Source organism: Monodelphis domestica, chromosome 1 (genome assembly GCF_027887165.1).
Source record: "Monodelphis domestica isolate mMonDom1 chromosome 1, mMonDom1.pri, whole genome shotgun sequence".
NCBI classification, from domain to species: Eukaryota; Metazoa; Chordata; class Mammalia; order Didelphimorphia; family Didelphidae; genus Monodelphis; species Monodelphis domestica.
In genome coordinates, this window is record NC_077227.1 from 723,898,756 (window position 1) to 723,917,766 (window position 19,011).

General features: G+C 43.1%; 1 protein-coding gene across 2 annotated transcripts in view; it reads right to left on the reverse strand.

Annotated features, from left to right (window-relative positions):
* Positions 1-4,418: 4,418 nt before the first annotated feature.
* Positions 4,419-19,011, reverse strand: part of SMYD1 (SET and MYND domain containing 1) — a 34,602-nt gene continuing 20,009 nt past the window's right edge. Inside the window, exons 5-10 of one of the 2 annotated variants that reach the window (XM_001379329.4) lie at positions 18,719-18,757; positions 14,987-15,176; positions 13,607-13,699; positions 13,231-13,394; positions 10,913-11,081; positions 4,419-6,376 (exon numbers count right to left, since the gene is read on the reverse strand). In XM_001379329.4, the coding sequence (XP_001379366.1) occupies positions 6,218-6,376; positions 10,913-11,081; positions 13,231-13,394; positions 13,607-13,699; positions 14,987-15,176; positions 18,719-18,757 (814 nt within the window). In that variant the 3' untranslated portion in view covers positions 4,419-6,217. The remainder of the gene's footprint in view (positions 6,377-10,912; positions 11,082-13,230; positions 13,395-13,606; positions 13,700-14,986; positions 15,177-18,718; positions 18,758-19,011) is intronic. The other variant, XM_007477715.3, reaches the window with a different exon arrangement.

Below are 19,011 nucleotides of genomic sequence, written 5' to 3' on the forward strand. Positions count from 1 at the left end.
TCTGTTTGCCTCTGAATGACTTTACAGTTTTATTGATGCTTTTTGTTCTTAGAGCATTTCAGAATTCATTATGCCCAGCCACCCACCCAGTGAGCCTTTTGTTGTTGTTCAGTCCTTTAAGGCATGTCTGACTCTTGGTGACCCCATTTGGGGCTTCTTGGCAAAGGTATTGAAGTGGTTTGCCATTTCCTTCTCCAGATGATTTCACAGGAGAGGAAACTAAGGCAAACAGGAAGACATTGTCCAGGATCACACAGCTAAAAAAAAAATTGGAATGGTTTGCCATTTCCTTCTTCAGTGAATTTTACAGATGAGGAAACTGAGGCAAACAGGATGAAGTGACTTACCCAGGGTCACACAGCTAAAAAATTGGAATGGTTTGCCATTTCCTTCTTCAGTGAATTTTACAGATGAGGAAACTGGGGCAAACAGGATGAAGGACTTGCCCAGGGTCACACAGCTAAAAAATTGGAATGGTTTGCCATTTCCTTCTTCAGTGAATTTTACAGATGAGGAAACTGAGGCAAACAGGATGAAGTGACTTGCCCAGGATCACACAGCTAAAAAATTAGAGTGGTTTGCCATTTCCTTCTTCAGTGAATTTTACAGATGAGGAAACTGAGGCAAATAGGATGAAGTGACTTACCCAGGGTCACACAGCTGGTTAAGTAGCCAAAGTTGTATTTGAACTCAGAAAGATGAGTCTTCTTGACCCCAGGTCCAGCATTCTGTACTCTGTACCACCTACATGCCCATTATACTTTGTAATGAAGACTCCATCTTCTAGTACACATACTATTCTGCACTCCTCGCTCCCTATCTCTCCAAGGAATGGAGGGTAAATATTCTAAAGATCTTTGCAAATTACTGTTCATCCAGAAAGAAAGGGACCTGCTTGGAGGTTGATGGGGTAAGTTGCTACACTGTGATATGATTTTAGGGGAGGCTTATGGTCCATTCCCCATCACTCCTCATCCCCATTTCCATTTGCCTGAAACGCTCAAGTGAGAATCACACCTTTGAATCAAAGCATCAGGAGGGCAAAGGGGCTTAGTTAAAATACCTGGGTTTTGTCTTTGTTTTGTTTTTACCCAAGAGGGGATTTTTCAAACAAGCTACAGACAGCAGGATCTTAAAGACACTGGCTCATTTTTCTAGTAAACAATGAGGAAAAGAGAAATGAGGTGGTTCAGTGGATAGAAAGCCAAGCCTGGAGATGGGAGGTCCTGGGTTCAAAGCTGACCTCAGACACTGTGTGACCCTGGGTAAGTCACTTGACCCCCATTGCCTAGCCCTTAACACTCTTCTGCCTTGGAACCAATACCCAGTATTGATTCTAGGATAGAAGATAAGGGTTTAAAAAATTAGAAAAGCGAACAATAAAGAAGGAGAGAAGGGGAAAAGAGAGGAGGAGAAGAGAGGAGAGAGAGAAGAGAAGAGAAGAGAAGAGAAGAGAAGAGAAGAGAAGAGAAGAGAAGAGAAGAGAAGAGAAGAGAAGAGAAGAGAAGAGAAGAGAAGAGAAGAGAAGAGAAGAGGAAGAGAAGAGAAGAGAAGAGAGAGAAGAGAAGAGAAGAGAAGAGAAGAGAAGAGAAGAGAAGAGAAGAGAAGAGAAGAGAGAGAAGAGAAGAGAAGAGAAGAGAAGAGAAGAGAAGAGAAGAGAAGAGAAGAGAAGAGAAGAGAAGAAGAGAGAGAAGAGAAGAGAAGAGAAGAGAAGAGAAGAGAAGAGAAAGAGAGAAGAGAAGAGAAGAGAGAGAAGAGAAGAGAAGAGAAGAGAAGAGAAGAGAAGAGAAGAGAAGAGAGAGAAGAGAAGAGAAGAGAAGAGAAGAGAAGAGAAGAGAAGAGAGAGGAAGAGAAGAGAAGAGAAGAAGAGAAGAGAAGAGAAGAGAAGAGAAGAGAAGAGAAGAGAAGAGAAGAGAAGAGAAGAGAAGAGAAAGAGAAGAGAAGAGAAGAGAAGAGAAGAGAAGAGAAGAGAAGAGAGAGAAGAGAAGAGAAGAGAAGAGAACTCCCAAGCTCAGAGTAGTTGTACTAAAAGATCCTTCCTTCCCATGTGGTGGCAGTGCCAGAAAAGCTAGTCCCCACAGGCTATCAGCCCAATGCCACAACTGCTATCTAGGGAGTCCAAGTCCTGAAAACCCAACCCAAGGGAAAATCTGCCTAAAACCCTAACAGCTGCTTCCTCCCTCAGTGCTGACTGGGATTGGCCATGGCCCTGAAGCAGCTTCCGCAGAGGATGGTGGTTAAAGGATCAACCAGAGCAATGAGTAGAGAACTGGGGTTAAGAACTTGGAAAGTATGGCGCCCTTTTTTGGATGGAATGTCAGCTCCTTGAGGTCAGGGGCTATTTTCTTCTCTGCCTTGGATCTCCAGCCCAGTGCCTTGCGGGATCTAGTAGAATTCCTCCCCTAAGATAGCTCCAACCTCTCTCTGGAAGGTATCCGGATGGCATTTCATGGGGAGATGGGAGAATTATAATTAGAAGGCTCTCAAAGGACATTCGCAGGGAGGAGGAGGGCATGTGTTTTTCCATGGGGAGTCCAGCCAGGTTCCGATGGAATCCGTGGCTTCAGCTCTGCCCTTTCCCACTGGGCTGCCTGTCCTCTGGGGCTGGGGGTGCCCACAAGGGGGAATTTTAGCTTGTAAATATCATTTGAATGTTGCATTTGGATCTTGTACAGGTGCCCAAGGGACCACAGGCTTGTGGCATACTTTAAGTTAATCCACTAAATAGAAAGCCAGACAGCTGCAGATCTTCTCAGCTATTTTTACATTTGCCTACCTCCCCTCCCTACCGAGCACCAGACTCCTGCCAGAGGGCCTGTCTTCTCTCTTGGACAGTATCCTCTCACTCACAATTTACAAAGGGCCAGCGTGGGAAGCTTCAATCCCAGCTCCAATCCAATCCGTCCATAATGTAGTAAGCCCCTACTATGTGACAGGTACGTGCTGGAGACTACCAAGTCCCTGGCTTCAAAGTTTATATTCTACATAATGTATTCTTATCTGTCAAAAAAAAATAGACCCCATATTCTATTGCCCTTTGTCTATTGAGATAATAGGCTATATAAGCCAGTGAATTACAGTGAATTTTGTTAACCAGGAATCTCTGGAGACTATGAATTATTCAACAATTCCCTCTATTCTGGTACAAAACCATCTTCTCTGGTCTAAGTCCTATAGATTTAGGAAACTCAAGAATACTGGCCTTGGGGTCAGAGGACCTGGATTCAAATCTCAGTTCTGCCACTTAATATTTGTATATGACCTGGGATAAACAAGTCTCTTTATGCCTCAGTTTCTTCATCTGTCACAGGAAGAGGTTGAACTAAAGATAAAGAGTCTGCAGAATCCAAAGGAACTGAATGGATTTGGGGGGGGGTATGTCAATAAACTTGGATGGGAAAAATATATATTATTTTTGCCAACCTTTAACTGAAATTCATCATTTCTTTTAGGCATATAAAAACCATTGTTCTGAGAAGGGGTCTGCACATTTCACCACTTAATGTCAAAGGGGTCTGTAACAGGAAAAGATTAAGAACTCCTGAACTGGGTCCTTTCTGGCTCTAAATTTGCAATCCTGCGTGGTCCTGGGTGGATGTGAATCTGTCCATTAGGCTGTAAACTCTTGAGGGCAGGGACTGTCTTTTGCCTTTTTTTTTTGTATCACTAGCACTTAGCATAGTGCCTGGCACAGAGTGAAATGTTTACTGAATTGAATTAAAATCTATAGAAAGTTAAAACAGTAACAGAGGCCCCTTAAAGGAAGTCCTAAGCCAGGCAGCCTTCCTGATTGCTACCACACAATGGATCAATGGGCATTTATTGTATTACTATCTTGTGTTTTTGTGGATATATTTTTTATTTATTTTATTCTTTTTATATGTATTCTGTCTCTATGTATTTACATGTTTATATATGTATAATATTACATTCAAATATGTGTCAATTAGTATAGAAATGTGTATTTGCTTATGACCTACATTCTAATGAGGCTCCGAGTGTGTATTTTCTCTCTCATTAGAATGTCCCTCCTTGTAGTTTGGCTGTCACTAACAATGCCTGCCACATATAGTCTTCTATTTTAACTCGTTATTCTGCTAAATGCTTGCTCCTGCCCCGGAGGAGGAGTCTGTATGTTCTCACATCTAAAAGGAGTAAATTTTTAAATGAAAGAATTTTTCAAGTCTGTTATTTCAAATTTCTGTCTTCTAAAAACCTCGTTTGCCTCATCCTCATTCCAACTCTGCTAAAAGGCTCCTGAAATAGTTTCAGGCCATTTCAAGATGTAAGTCTTTGGGGTCAGTAAAGTAGGAAGGCCCAGAGAGGACCCAGGGGTGCCCATATAGGGATAGATCATTCCAATGACCCATAGATCTGCTGCCTAGATTTTGGGAAGAAAAAAACTCTGGACATTTGTTTGCTTAGAAACACCGATTTTTAATGCCACTACTTTAGTTACAAGAAAATTCTAGGAGGCAGAGAAATGGTGAGATCCATGTCTCTGGTCCAGGCAGATGGCAGAAAGACGGAGTCAGCCCAAAAGGCAGGAGTAGTGAGGGAGACGGCTCCTTGGTTCCAGCAGTGATGCATTCCAATATGGCGCTGTTCACACACACACTGAAGGGTAGGTGGAGAAAGGCAGAAGTCTTAGCCCTACAGGAGCTGCTTTGGGGAGACCATCTGGGGCAAAGGAGGTTATACGAGGCTTGGAGTTGAGAGACCTGAGTTTGAATCCTGGTTCTGCCACTGGTCAGTTATGTGACCTGGAGCAAGTTAATTAACTTCCTGAACTTCAGTTTCCTCATCTGCAAAATGGGCAAGAATTGTTTCTTAAGCTCATCCTGAGGATCCAAGGTATGCCAAGGGCTTGGAACACAGTGGTTATCATAAGCAGCTGAAGTGATTGGTAAAGACATGTGGCTTGGATAAAGACTTCACTAAGAGCAGTTCTCAACGGCCACATGGCCTTGGTCATCTAGACAAAATCATCCTGTGTGTTCTTCCCATTCTCACTCCTAACTCTGATAGATTTCTCTTCTCTGAAGCTCAGGGACCTGCTGGCCTCTCCTGGGATGGATCCTTCCCATGAATGACTAGCCTCAGATCCTGGTCCCCTTTGGAGTTGCTCCTCTCCTTCCCTAGGACTGTGAAATGGGCCATGTTTTTTTTTAAAGAGTACAGGGAGAAAAGGAAGGGAGCAGAATGTGAGCCCAGGAGAGCAATATCTGAGAAATGTGCCCTGATACGGGGAAAAAGAGAGAAAACCACTCTGATTTGCCCTGAGATGTACAGGAGAGGCAGAAAGATAGGGTATAGTGGATAAAGTACTGGGTTCACATCCTGCCTTAGACACTGGCTAGCTACGCAATCCCCTGGGCTGGTCATTTAACCCTTTGAGCCTCAGCTTCTGATCTGGAAGAGTGAGACAAAGGTAATATTAGCACCTTCAAAAATCCATTGGGATGTTTGGATAAAATCCATTATATATTTTGAAAGCCTTTTTGTGCTTCATAAGGGCTCTAAATACCACATTGATTTGTATCCTGAAAAGCATCTTCTCATCTCAGAGGGTCACATATTTCTGGCCAGAGGGGATATCAAAAGTCTCATTTTACAGATGAGGAAATTGAGAACAAAAGACATAAAGTGGTTTGTCCAATGTTATAAAAGCAGTAACAGAGGCTAGCTTTGAACTCAGGTCCTCAGACTCCAAAGCCCTTTCCATTATCCCACTTTGTATCATCCAGTTGGTAGCAGAAGGTGGGGAGAAGAGAAACATTCATGCATTCATTCCACAAGCATTCATTAAGCCCTTACTATGTTTAGAGCCCAAAGCCAACAATGAACAGTCCCTGCTCTCAAGGGACTTCCACACACCTACTTCAGTGTAGCTTCCATTTTTTAAAGGTTCCAGTTCTCTGAGCACAAGATGGAGCCAAGCCCAAGCATGCCCACATTCTTCACAATTTCATTGGACCGTGAAGAATCCACAAATAAGGACAAGTCAACATTAGATAAGTCAATATGCCTCAGAATCACACACTGTACATAACACACAATGGACACATGTCAAAGCTTGCTTGCTGGAAGACTTGGGTACCTTCATTCCCATAATGGCCTAGCCAATCCTACTCCTTACTTTCCCACCCCTTTGGAAGGATGCATCTGCCCCTTTGCCCTATCCCTTCAGCACCAAGTGTCCCCCTTGGACAAGTTCTCATGGCTTCTTGAGAAAGGTGGGCGTCGCTGTTTCCAAGTTTGGCTCCGCCATGACCTGCATCTTCTGGTTGCTCAGAGTGGCCTCTCGCATCTTGTGGTACATGAACTCATTCTGTCGGAACATGCGCAGTTCCATCTCTGACTGGATACGCATGGCCTGTGGGGAAGCAGACACCCCCAAGGGTAGGGGGGAGCAGATCAGTAGGTAAGTCCTGGAGTTGGATTTCACCCAAGGGCTTGTAGGTATCCACCATATAGGTAGGTGCCCTTTTCCAGAGGGGAGAGGGTTAACATTATCCAGACACTGAATTAGACCACTGCGCGTTCTAAGGCTATCCTTTCGACTGTAATACTCAATCAATGGCCTAGTATTTTTGATAGCTTCCTGGGCAGTGAGTTCCCTTGTAATTCTCTAAGATCCAGAATTTACCTCAAGTTTAAGGGATTGTTCTCAAAGGAGAATGAATGTATATCTTTAGGGATACTCAAGCAAAGTCCTCTAGACTATTTGATGCAATTCAAAAAGACTAGGCAGAGACTTTTCTAGGCAGAGCTAAGATGGCGGATTTAGGGAAGCCATTCAGCTAAGTTCTCCCAATATTTTTCGCCAAACAACTTTAAAATAACATTTCAAATCAATTTGAGAATGGTCGAGTTGACAAAGAGTCAGGGTGAGGTATTTTTCTGGTCTAAGAAAACTCAAGAAGTAACAGGAGAAGACTATAACACTGGAGTGGAAGCCTGTCTAGAGCGTAAACACAAGGTGGCAAGAACAGCGGCCACCATGGTAGCAGCTTCAGGAGCTCTTGGCTAAGCGACAACGAGGGGGCTGGAAGACTGACCAGAAAGAGATTATATGTGGGGTAGCTAGGTAACTAAGTGGATAGGGAGTCAGGCCTAAAGACTGGATGCCTGGGTTCACATCTAACCTCAGACACCTCCTAGCTTTGTAACTCTATTCAAATCACTTGACTCCAATTGCCTAACCCTTAGCACTTTTCCTCCTTGGAACCAAGACTTAATATTGATTCAAAGATAGAGGAAGAGAGAGGGGGGGGTGGGGAGGGAGGTAGGGAGGGAGAGTGAAAGATTATAAGTAACTCTTTTCTCGCACTGGGTATAAATGGTGCCGTTTGGCAACTCTATTGCTCATACACAATTCTGGGGAAAGGTTTAAGGGCAGAAAGGAGGGCTTGGGGGTCAGTCACAAGAGAGCAGGGGCCCTGGTCACAGTACCAAAGCAGAGAGGAGCCAATGCCCATGCAGCTGCAAGGGACAGAGAACCCTTCTTTGATAAAGAACAGAGAATAAACCAGGAGAGCAGTGAGCCTACCTCTCCCAGGATCACACCATCTTGGAAGCACCAAAAAATTGCTGCCCCCCAGTCAACTAGCTCTGAAAACAGAAGCATTAAAAAGCCCGAAGTTTGGGTCAGTGTCTCCCTACCCCCAGGTAAGCAGAGTCCAACTTTAACATAAAGTTCAAAGTCAAGAAATAGGCTGGGAAAAATGAGGGGGGAAAAAAAGCTAAAAAAAGAAGTGAGCCATAAAAAGCTACTACAGTGACAGGAAAGAACAAGACATAAACTCAAAAGAAGACAAAATCTGAAAAGACCTATAAGCGAAAGCTCAAAAAGAAATTCAAATCCAATCAGAATTCCTAGAAGAGTCCAAAAAATAGGTAAGCATTTTAGAGGAAAGATTAAGAAAAAATGAGAATAATGAAATTAAATTATGAAAAGACAATTAACAGCATGGGGGAAAGAGGTGCAAAAAATACTGAAGAAAATGACATCTTAAAAAAGCAGAATTGGTCTTATAGTAAAAGCAGGACAAAAATTCACTGAAGAAAATAACTTTTCAAGAAGCAGAATAGATCAAATGGAAAATGAGGTATAAAGTCTCACTGTACAAAATATTTCTTAAAATTAGAATTGGGAAAATAGAAGCTAATGTCTCCATGAGACATCATGAAACAATAAAACAAAGTCAAGAATGAAAACATAGAAAAAATTCAAAATATCTCACTGGAAAAAAGACTGATCTGTAAAACAGACTGGGGGGAGATACTTTAAGAATTATTAGAAGGGCAGATGGGGGCTCAGTGGATAGAGAGATGAGAGGTCCTGGGTTAAAATCTAGCCTCAGACATATGACCCTGGGCAAATCAATTAACCCCAATTGCTTAACCCTTACTGCTCTTCTGTTTTGTAACCATTATTTAGTATTGCTTCTACTATTGAAGGAAAGGGTTCTTAAAAAAGAAGAAGAATTATTGAACTTCCTAAAAACCATGAGCAAAGAAAGAGCCTAGATAACATATTTCAAGAAATTATCAAGGAAAATTGCCCCCAATATCTTAGATCAAGAGGGTAAAATAAAATTTAAGAGAATCCACCAATCACTTCCTAAAACAGATCCCAAAATGAAAATTTCCCAGAATATTATAGTCAAATTCCAGAGTTTCTAGGTTAAAGAGAAAATACTTCCAGTAGCCATAATGAAACAATTCAAATTCACTGGGTCACAGTTAGGATCACACAAGATTTAGCAAGTTCCACATTAACGGAGTGGAAGGCTCAGAATATGATATTCCAGACGGCAAAAGAACTAGGAATACAACCAAGAATCACCTATCTAGCAAAACTGTGTAGTCCTTCAGGGGAAAAATAAATATCTAATGAAATAGAGATCTTTCAAGGACTCTTGATGAAAAGACTAGAATTAAATAGAAAATGTGGCATTCAAATGGAAGGCACAAGAAACATAAAAAGGTAAACATAAAAGAGTAGTCATAAGGAACAACTGTAGACATTATTATATAGGAAGATGATACATGGAACTCCTAAAAACTTTTTATCATTATTAGAGCAGTTAAAAGTGATTTACATAGACAGAGGGCATAAGTGGATATAGATTATGTTGAGATAATCTCCAAAAATAAATGAAGATGAGAGAAAGAAGGATGTACTGAAAGATGGGGAAATGGAGAGGTAGAATGGGGAAAATCTTTCTCACATAAAAGAGGTGAGCAAGGAAGAGCTTTTATAAGGAAGGAAAAAATTGGGGGGGGAGGTAGAAGACAGTGCTTGAACCTCATTCTTATTGGAATTGGTTCAAAGAGGGAAGAATATACATACACATACACACAGTTGTGTATAGAAATGTAGCCTACCCAACAGGAGAATATGAAGGGAAGGGAGAGGAAATAATAAAGGAGAGGGCACATTAATGGAAGCTTTGATCAGAAGCAAAATCAACTTTTAAGGAGGAACAGGTAAAAAGAGAGCAGAAGAAAGAGAAGATAATGGGGATGGAGATAAAAATGCAATTAGAAATCATAACTATGAATGAGATAAGTTCAGCAATAAAGCAGAAGCAAATAGCAAAATGAATTAGAAACCATAACCCAACAATATGTTGTTTACAAGAGACACATATGAAATGGAAAGCTACACAGAGTTGAAATAAAAGGCCGGAGCAGAATCTTACTATTATAGAAATGAAATAGAAAATAGATATTGATTAGGTTTGATAAGTTAAAGAATTCTGGAAAGGTATCTCTGAAACTGCAGAGTGACTGAGGCAAGAGAGTTCTGTTCGTGAGCTTGAGACTTTGAAAAGAGAGCAGACAGAGTTCTGACAGTTGGTCCTCGACTTCTGGGGAGATGGGCCAGCTCAGCTTTGGCTCTCTGAATTCGATCTGCTGTGATAGGAAGGAAAGAGAACTCAGAAACCATCCTGAAAGGTTTTCACTTTTCCTTATTGTGGAATTACATCAAGGAGAAGAACTGGTCAGATCTGCTGTTTGAGAGCTGTTTGTGAGAGGAGAAAGGCAGAAGGACTGCTTGCCTGAACTCTGAGAGCCATCTCTGATCAGTTAGCCTCTGAGACATGGGGCTAACTGACTCTGTTTACTTGGAGATACTTTTTATTATAAATAATTTATTCTCTTATATAAGGATTTAGATTTAGCCAGATAGCATTTATGGGTCTTTTTAGGTAATGGTAAGGAGCTCAGGGAAGCCTCCAGACCTGAAGATTTTGCCTTGTGGCAAACATAGAAAAGAGGGCAGATATTTACTTTTCCTCGTAGTGGGGAAACCAGGCTTCCTGGTTTATAATCCCTATATTCATATCTTTTAAAATACAAATAAATACATTTTTATAGCGAAAATATTCTCCAAGCCAGTTTGTGTGCCCTGAGCCCAGTGGAGGAGGTTCACAAATTGAACCTCCTTTTAAAGTGATCCACTGAGGTACTTTGCAATCATCATGCAGAATAGCACACAGTATACCACTTTAATACTTCATTTATACACCTTATTATTTCACTATCTCTGGGAGGATAGAAAGAAGGGAGGGAGGTGATTTGGATCTTATAATTTCAGAAAACTGTGTTTAAAATTGTTACAGATAATTGGGAAAACAAAATGGCTTTGAATAAAAAAAAGAAAAAGAAAAAAGGGAAAAACCAAGTACTTATCCAGATACTATATTCCAGATATTGTGTTAAGTCCTAGAGATACAAAGCAATATCCCAGCATCATTTATTCATAGTAGGGACCTTGGAGGCCACTGAGTCCAGCTCTGTCATTTTATAGAAAGGAAAACTATGTTTCTGATCCATTTTTTAAAGACAAGAAGCCCCACACTGGGTAAATGTGGCGATGAGACATTAGAGAGTCACCTACTTCCAGATCCTTAGTGATTGGGTGAGTGGGTCCATGAGTCACCAGGAGTATGGCATAGGCTTTGCATATCATCCCATGCCCAGCCTCGATGAGCCCAGCGTGCCAATGGGTTAGTCCTGCCCGCATCACAGCCATGCCTAGCTGGGCATTGTTAGGGTGGTAAAGCTTCCTGAAAAGGCACAGAAAAGTCATCATTTAAGAGAGGAAGTTCTGGAAACAGATCTGGATTCTCCTCTGGAATCTGAGCCCAATAAAGGATGTGGCTGCCTATGAGTAGCCTGAATCTCACCCGACAGTATTAAGATCTCTGGACACTTACTGGACGCAAGGGATGGGAGGGTACACAGAGAAAGACATAAGGTTTATGTGGAACACAGAGACAATGTGGCCGAATACAACACAAGACTTCTTGGAATCGTGGAGGCTTGTATTCAAATCCTGCCCTAGATACTTTGCTGGCTATGTCTCCTCTCTGGGCTTCAGTTATCCTCCTCTGTAAAAAAAAAATGTAAACCTTCACCTTCCATCTTAGACTCAATACTATGTATTGGCTTCAAGGCAGAAGAGTGGTAAGGACTAGGCAAAGGGGGTCAAGTGACTTGCCCAGGGTCACATAGCTAGGAAGTATCTGAGGTCTGATTTGAACCCAGGACCTCCCATCTCTAGCGCCAGGCTCTCAACCCACTGAGATACCCAGCTGCCTCCCCTGTAAAATTTTTTGAAGAGGTTAGAGGTGATGGCCTCTAAGGTCCCTTCCAGGTCAGTATCTATGATCCTAAAGACTTCCATTTGGGAATTTGAGCCCAGAGGAAAGACCCTGACACAAAAACATCCATTTTCATCTCTAGAGTTGTGTCTCTGAATATTTAATAGAAAATACTAAGATTTTCTGTGAAAAGGAGTAGAAAAACACTTTACCTAAGGTATTTATAATTATAAGGTATTTCTAATTAAATAGAGGTGATCCAGAAATAAAAAAAATCATCATAAAAATTCCTCCATCTCAATGCTTCCAGCTACTGTCACTATACATGGAAAGGTCTGGATGCCCTAGAGAGAAACACCACCAGAGTTTTTCTACAGGGTCATCTGAGAAGAGAGAAAGAAATGTGCTGGTTTCCTTTTGTAGGAGAGGCGGAGGACTATGGATATAGAATTCTGAATATGCTATTACATGTAGTTGGGTCTGCTCAGCTACTTAAGCTTCATCAGAAGAGAAGATTGAGCATAAAATAGGGACAAGAGAGCTGCCATCAGAGCTGAGAAAATCCAGATTTAAGTCCAGCCTTTGACACAGACTGACTATGTTACCCTGGGTAATTAATTGTTCTAGATCAGTGGTGGCAAAACCAAATAGAAATGGGAGCCTCTAAATCATATATAAGGATCCCTGTGGGCCACATTTTGACTTAGAAAGCCATATTGCTAGGGCGGCTAGATAGGTCACTGAATAGAAAGCCAGGCCTAGAGCTGGGAGGTCCTGGGTTCCAATATGACTTCAGACACTTCCTAGCTATGTCACCCTGGGCAAGTCATTTAACATCAGTTGCCTAGGCCTTACCATTGTTCTACCTTGGTACCAATATTTAGGAAAAAAGAAGGAAGGAAGGAAGGAAGGAAGGAAGGGAGGGAGGGAGGGAAATAAGAAAGAAAGAAAGAAAGAAAGAAAGAAAGAAAGAAAGAAAGAAAGAAAGAAAGAAAGAAAGAAAGAGAGAGAGAGGTAGGGAAAGAGAGAGAGGGAGGGAGAGAGGGAGGGAGGGAGGGAGGGAGGGAGGGAGAGAGAGAGAGAGAGAGAGAGAGAGAGAGAGAGAGAGAGAGGAAGGAAGGAAGGAAGGAAGGAAGGAAGGAAGGAAGGAAGGAAGGAAGGAAGGAAGGAAGGAAGGAAGGAAGGAAGGAAAGAGAAAGAAGGAAAAGAAGAAAGAAAAGGAAAGAAACAAAGAAAGAAGGGGGGGGAGAAAGAAATGTGGGCCACAGGCCTTGGGTTTGATGCTACCTTTGCTCCAAGACAACTTCTATTAAAAGAGTTTCCTTATTATTCCCTATGAAATCACAGATTCCTGCTTTACCTCTAAGGAAAGGTTCTGGGAGGCTCTTAGGGTGAAGGAAAGTATTCAGAAAAGGCTGATGCTAAAAGACATCAAGACACTTGATAGGGAAGAAAGAATCGGGGAGAAGGAGGGAGAGAAAGGAGGGAGAAGGGGGAAAAGACACGGGGAAGAGGGAGGAGAAGGGGGAAGAGGGAAGGGAAGGGATGGGCAGGGAGGAAACCGAAGGCGAGGGAAGGGCAGAGGGGAAGGAGGGGACCGCACTCTGCCTACATGTAGCCGTCCACCATCCTCTTGGCGTAGTCGGAAGCCTCATGAAAGCTCTGCAGGTAGGACAGCACTTCGGAGGCGATGCTGAGGATGCGCAGCACGTGGATGTTGGTGTCGGCCAGCACGGGCTCCTGCTTCTGCAGACACTCTCGACATAACTTCACCACCTGGGACGAGGCATGTGGCCCGTCAGCGGCAGACACAAGCGGAAACCTCGCCCTGGCTGGTGCGGCTGATACCCACCTCGCTGACTGACGCCTCCGAGCTGCCCTGAGCTCCCTGCAATACTGGGCTCCAGCTCGGACCCTGACCCCCAGCCCGGCTGACCCTGAGGGCACGCCCCCGCCCCCACTCGGTCCTGGGAAAGTCAAGCTCTGACCTCGTGGTACAAGCCCTCGGAGCGAGCTTTGTCGATCTTCTCCAGGGTCTCCTTAGAGAACTGCGTCACCTCCTTTACCACATCTTGGGAGGGCTGGAGAGGAAGCAGACGTCTGAATGGGGAGGCTCGGGGGTGGGAAGGGGCCACGGCCGGCCGTCTCCATCCCAGAGGGGCATGAGGGCCAGACACCGGGCAGAGAGGTTGGGGCTCCCACATTCAGCGCTCCCCACTGCCCAATCCCGTGAGCCCCATCACTGGGGCAGTCACATCGTTGTCCCTAACATGGGCTTGCCATCCAAACTATCCCTGGGGGCGTGAGGGTCCCCATATTGGAACGTGAGCTCCTCAAGGGCAGAGGCAGCTTATCCTCTTTTCCCTAGACCTTAGCACAGAGGACATGACTAAAATGTTTTTCCTTTCCCAGCCTTGGGATCAGGGAAAAAGAAGTCCGGGGAATCCACCAGTAGCCCAGACCAGAGACAGAAAGCAGAGGGAGGGGAAGGTATGGAGTCCCAGACAGTGTCGGTAGCTTCCTCCCTATCTAGTGTAACTCTGAGGGTCCCTGGGAGGTTCCCTTGGGCCCACCTAGATGTACCCCCATTCCCACACACTCTGCCAGGGGACATGAGATTCCCCCACCATTCCCCGGAGGCTAGGAGTGCCTGCATTGGACACTGACTCGGACCTGGAAATGGGTTCACAATCATCTAAGGGTCTTGGGAGCTGTGGAATACAGGGGCGATCCGTTTTAAAGGGAGCAAAGGCAGAAAGGTCTAAAGCTCCCAAAGAGAAGAGTCCCTGGATCCACTAAGTCTCAGGAGCGGCAACCATGCCTCAGATTCGGGAAGATCTTGATATTGGAAAAGATAGTGGAGAAAAGGAGTGGCGGAGGCTGATGGATAGAGAGTGCCATGGAAACATGAATGTGAACAATCTTTAAGAGATGATGGATGGAGAGCAGATAGGTGGCTCAGTAGCTAGTCAGGTCTGGAAATGGGAGGTCCTGGGTTCAAATCTGGCCTCAGATACTTCCTAGCTGGGTGACCTTGGGCAAGTCACTTAACCCCCATTGCCTGGCCCTTTCTGCTCTTCTGCCTTGGAGCCAATACACATTATTGATTCTAAGAGAAAAAGGTGAGGGTTTAAAGGAAAAAAAAAGTAATGAAGGTTGAGAACATCACCCTTGGCTGGTTCAGTGAGATCCAACAGCTCTTGTTCTATGGTTATTGAGTCAAGTGTCTCCTTTGGGGTGAGGACTGGACCTAGGAATGATTTCACTAGCACAGGGATTCCCTCTATCAGCCCAGGTCAGCTCCACAACCCTGGTTGTATTCCTAGAGAACTGTCTGTGGAGTCCTTAGAGGTTATCAAAGCCTCTACCTTGGGGTCCGCTTTCACAGCCAGGAAGAGATCATCCTTTATTCCCTTCTCACAGTGCTCACACGTGCAGTCAAAGTAATATTGCTTCTTTAGCTGCTTCTTTCGTTCTTGGCTGACGTTGAGGAAGTCCACATAGGATACAGTCAGCTCTTCTCCTTCTGAGATCTTCCCCAGCGCCCGGAGCTCGATTCTGGGTGGGGACGAGAGATAAGACGGGAAGCTCAAATTGCACTCATCCTGTACGGTGCCTGACACATAATTTAATTTAATGTATTTATTAAATAATGATTCCTGGCTGGCTAGCTGACTCTGTGGAGGTGTAGCTAAGGCAGGACAACTGGGGCTTTGTCTTAGGGCAGTGAAATTTAAGAGAGATGTCCTTCTAGGAAGCATTATGATCATTAACTCCACCTCCTACTCCCTTGAATTTGTTACATTCCTATCATAAACTGCAGAGTTCATTGAATGATACTTTATTGTATTGCTTGCTCTGGGTACCAACAAATGACTAGTTATGGTCATAAACTTGTGGTTTTAAGTTCAGGAATTCCTGGTGATCGGATGGTTCAGGGATTGGACCTACTCACCTACAATTTCCCACACAACTAAACAAGGATTTGCCTCTCCACCCCATACAGGTAAAACACAATCCAAGCTTTTTACAAAGGTACTCATTTGAAATTGAAATGAGCCAAGATATAAAGGTCCTGTCTATGTCCATGAACTGAACCAATGGCAATTTGGATTTTTTCATTGTCATAATAGCCTAATCAGTTGCATTGGAAGACATTTGTCTTTATTGTTTATTTATTGAAACCTCATTGTTTTGTGATCAGGCTGAAAAAGAAGGAAAACGGTTGGTGTGCTTATGAGGGCAGATAGGACTACTTTTTGGTCTTTCACTGACACCTCTGAGTGGGGGGAGAGTATAGACAACTCTTGATTATCCAGTCCAATGGAAAGGAGTAGAGGCTGAGATAATTTCCATTAGCAGATGATACAAAAATCACTTCCGTTTTGTTGTGGAAAAGCTCTGATTGACTCATGATTTGACCTCATTTTTGGCCTAGTCCCAATCTTAACCTCCACTCTTGACTTAGTTCTGATTTTTCAATCATCTGGGACTCGGTTGGGCCAAAAGGTCCTTACGGATAATCAAACACGGATGATCAAAAGTTGGCTTCCTTCCATTAGAGTGCATTGTTTGCTTTTATGATGTGCTATAACATACATGCCTTACTGGTAATGGAACACAAATGCCCCTTCAATGGACAGATTCTATCTGGACTTTACTACCCTCCACTTAACTATGGTGCCATCTTTCAGTGTGGTAGATGGCCTGTAGGCAAAGCAAAGCCCATTCTATAACTGACATTCAGCTTAGCCAATCATCATGAGGAACAGCCCATGGAATTTAGTCATGCAAGTCAGCACTGGCCCATAGAACTGGAGCCTAAAAGACATCAGGATGGAGACACTTGATTTAGACAAATTGGTCCTGTGACTCTTTGGTATCCAAATACCTCAATGGATGAATCAAGACATTGACAAGAGAGGGAAAGGAGAGTAAAAATTTGGGCAAAAAGGTTTTTAAAAAATAATAAATCAGTACGGTGAAATGTTTAGAGAACTGGTTTATCAAACCAGGAAGACGAGTTCAAATCCCACTTCTGACATAAAAAGCCTCTGTGATCTTGGGCAAATCATTTAACATCCTAATTCTCTAGACAACCCTCTAAGACTGTTTTGAACAGAAGGTGCCAACCTTCATTAGTAGAAGGAATTTCCTCTTCTGGGAGTTCCTTACATCAATGACATTATGCTGTTGTTACTCTGACCCTATCAAATCAAAAAGAACAGGGGGCAAGATGGCTCGGGGAATTGAGAAACAGGCCTAGAAGCAGGATGTCATGGATTCAAATCTGACCTCAGACACTTCCTAACTGTGGGACCCTGGACAAGTCACTTAACCCCTATTGCTTAGCCCTTCATGCTCTTCTGCCTTGGAACCAATACACAGTGTTGATTCTAAGATGGAATATAAGGGTTTAGAAAAGGAAAGGCAAAGAACAAAAACATAACCATAGTGTGTTTTTGAAACATGAGCCCAGGTTTCCAACTGAATGGCTAGTCCAGGTGCATGATGGGAAACTCCTGGCTTAAAGCAAGCAGTTGCTCATATGGAACAGCTGCCACTTGGTGGTCCATACAGCAACCTATTATTAGAGATAAAAGGATCGCCCAAATTGGTGTCAGTTAAATAAATGCCTTTCCCCCCAATGGGCTGATTAACCCATTGCTTCCTTCCATATTGCTCTTAAAAGAAATGGTAGAGAATATGGGAAAGAGCTGATCTCTATCCATCAATAGTGGCTCAAATACTGGGCTAAAGAGTAATAGTATCAGACAAGAATTTTTCTGTCTAACAAAAGTCAAAATCTCTTGGAGCTAGGTGTCAAAGTGGTTATAGCACCAGAGCTAGAATCAGCAAGACTGGAGTTCAAATCCTGCTACAGACACTTATTAGCTGGGTGACCCTGGGAAAGTCCCTTAACTTCTATTTGCCTCAGTTTCCTCGTCTATAAAATAGGAATAATCATAGCAACTACCTCTCTGAGCTGTTGTTGAAGATAAATGAGATAACATTTGTAAATGTTTTGTCAACCTCAAAGCACCATACAAACACTAGCTATTATTATTATACTCAGTGGTATGCTAGGATCAGAAGTTCAACTGTTTTATCTCTACTCCCTGCCAAGGTCACAGAGGTAGTGTCAGAGGAGGGACAGGATCAGCATATTTTCTCCAACATTCAATGGAAGGCAAGCTTCTAAAGGGAAGTCACTCTCTCCTTTTTTCCCATTTTATCCCCAGCATATCATATGGTGCTTTGCACATTGTAGGAGTTGAATAATTGAAGCCAGCACAAACTCATTAGACCTTGACTGTCTTCAATCAGCAAGGGGACTCTAGAGAAAAACTAAACTTCATTTCAATCACCAAAACTCATCTCTGAGCTATTTTACTGGGTGGAAAATTGGAGATGTCAGAGAACACACATTTTAGTATGTCAGTAAAATAATCAATCCTCATTTTAGGGCAAGGAGGGTTTAGGGAAAGGGTTCTTAATCCGATGTCCATGAACCCCTAAGGGGTCAGTGGATAGATTTTAGGAGATCGGTTAGCTTTTTAAAAATATATTTTGATAAATATATTTCAATATCATTGGTTTCCTTTATAATCCCACATATTTTATTTTGTACATTTTAAAACATCCTGAACAGGAGTCCATGAGCTTCACAGACTGCCAAAGGGGTCCATGATACAAAAGAAGGTTAAGAACCCATGATTTAGGGGAATACTCGTTATTTTTTTTTGCTATTGTTTTTTAACTAAATTTTTTAGACCTGAAAAGATTCCATGCTTGTCAGTCAAAGGACAGAGAGAAGTAGAATAGGAGATGGAGGAGAAAGGAACCAAAGGACAGAGAAGATACTACTGTAATTGGTGGAATGAAGAACTATATTATTTCTTTTTTAATTGCATACAAATTATAGCAGCCAAAGGTGAGGCTTTGAGTTGAGCAGGACTTTGGGGCAATAGAAAAAGGAATGGTGAACTTGAACACACAGCCAGCCTGGGAGCCTTGGAAAAGGACTGGCCCACGAGCAAACCAAGCAAGTGAAGGGAGGGTCAGAGAAACAGGTATATGCTTAGACAAGACTGACCCACCTCATCTGTGTGTGAAACATAGATTTCACAGCCTCATGACTGAAAGACAAAACAGACAGTGCAGGTGACATAAGAGCAACCCCACCAGAAACAAAAATGCTCAAACTGGTTGGCTACATCATGGTTAGCATGCGTGGATGGGATCCAAATCATTCCAGCCAGGCTCCCACAATCACCAAGTTCTCCCATCACCCTCCTTCCCAAATGATGTTGGGTCATTTTTACAATATCTGTCTACTTAGGTTCACTGGGGATCTGAGGGTCCAAATGGTGTCCCCTTGGGGTCAGTCACA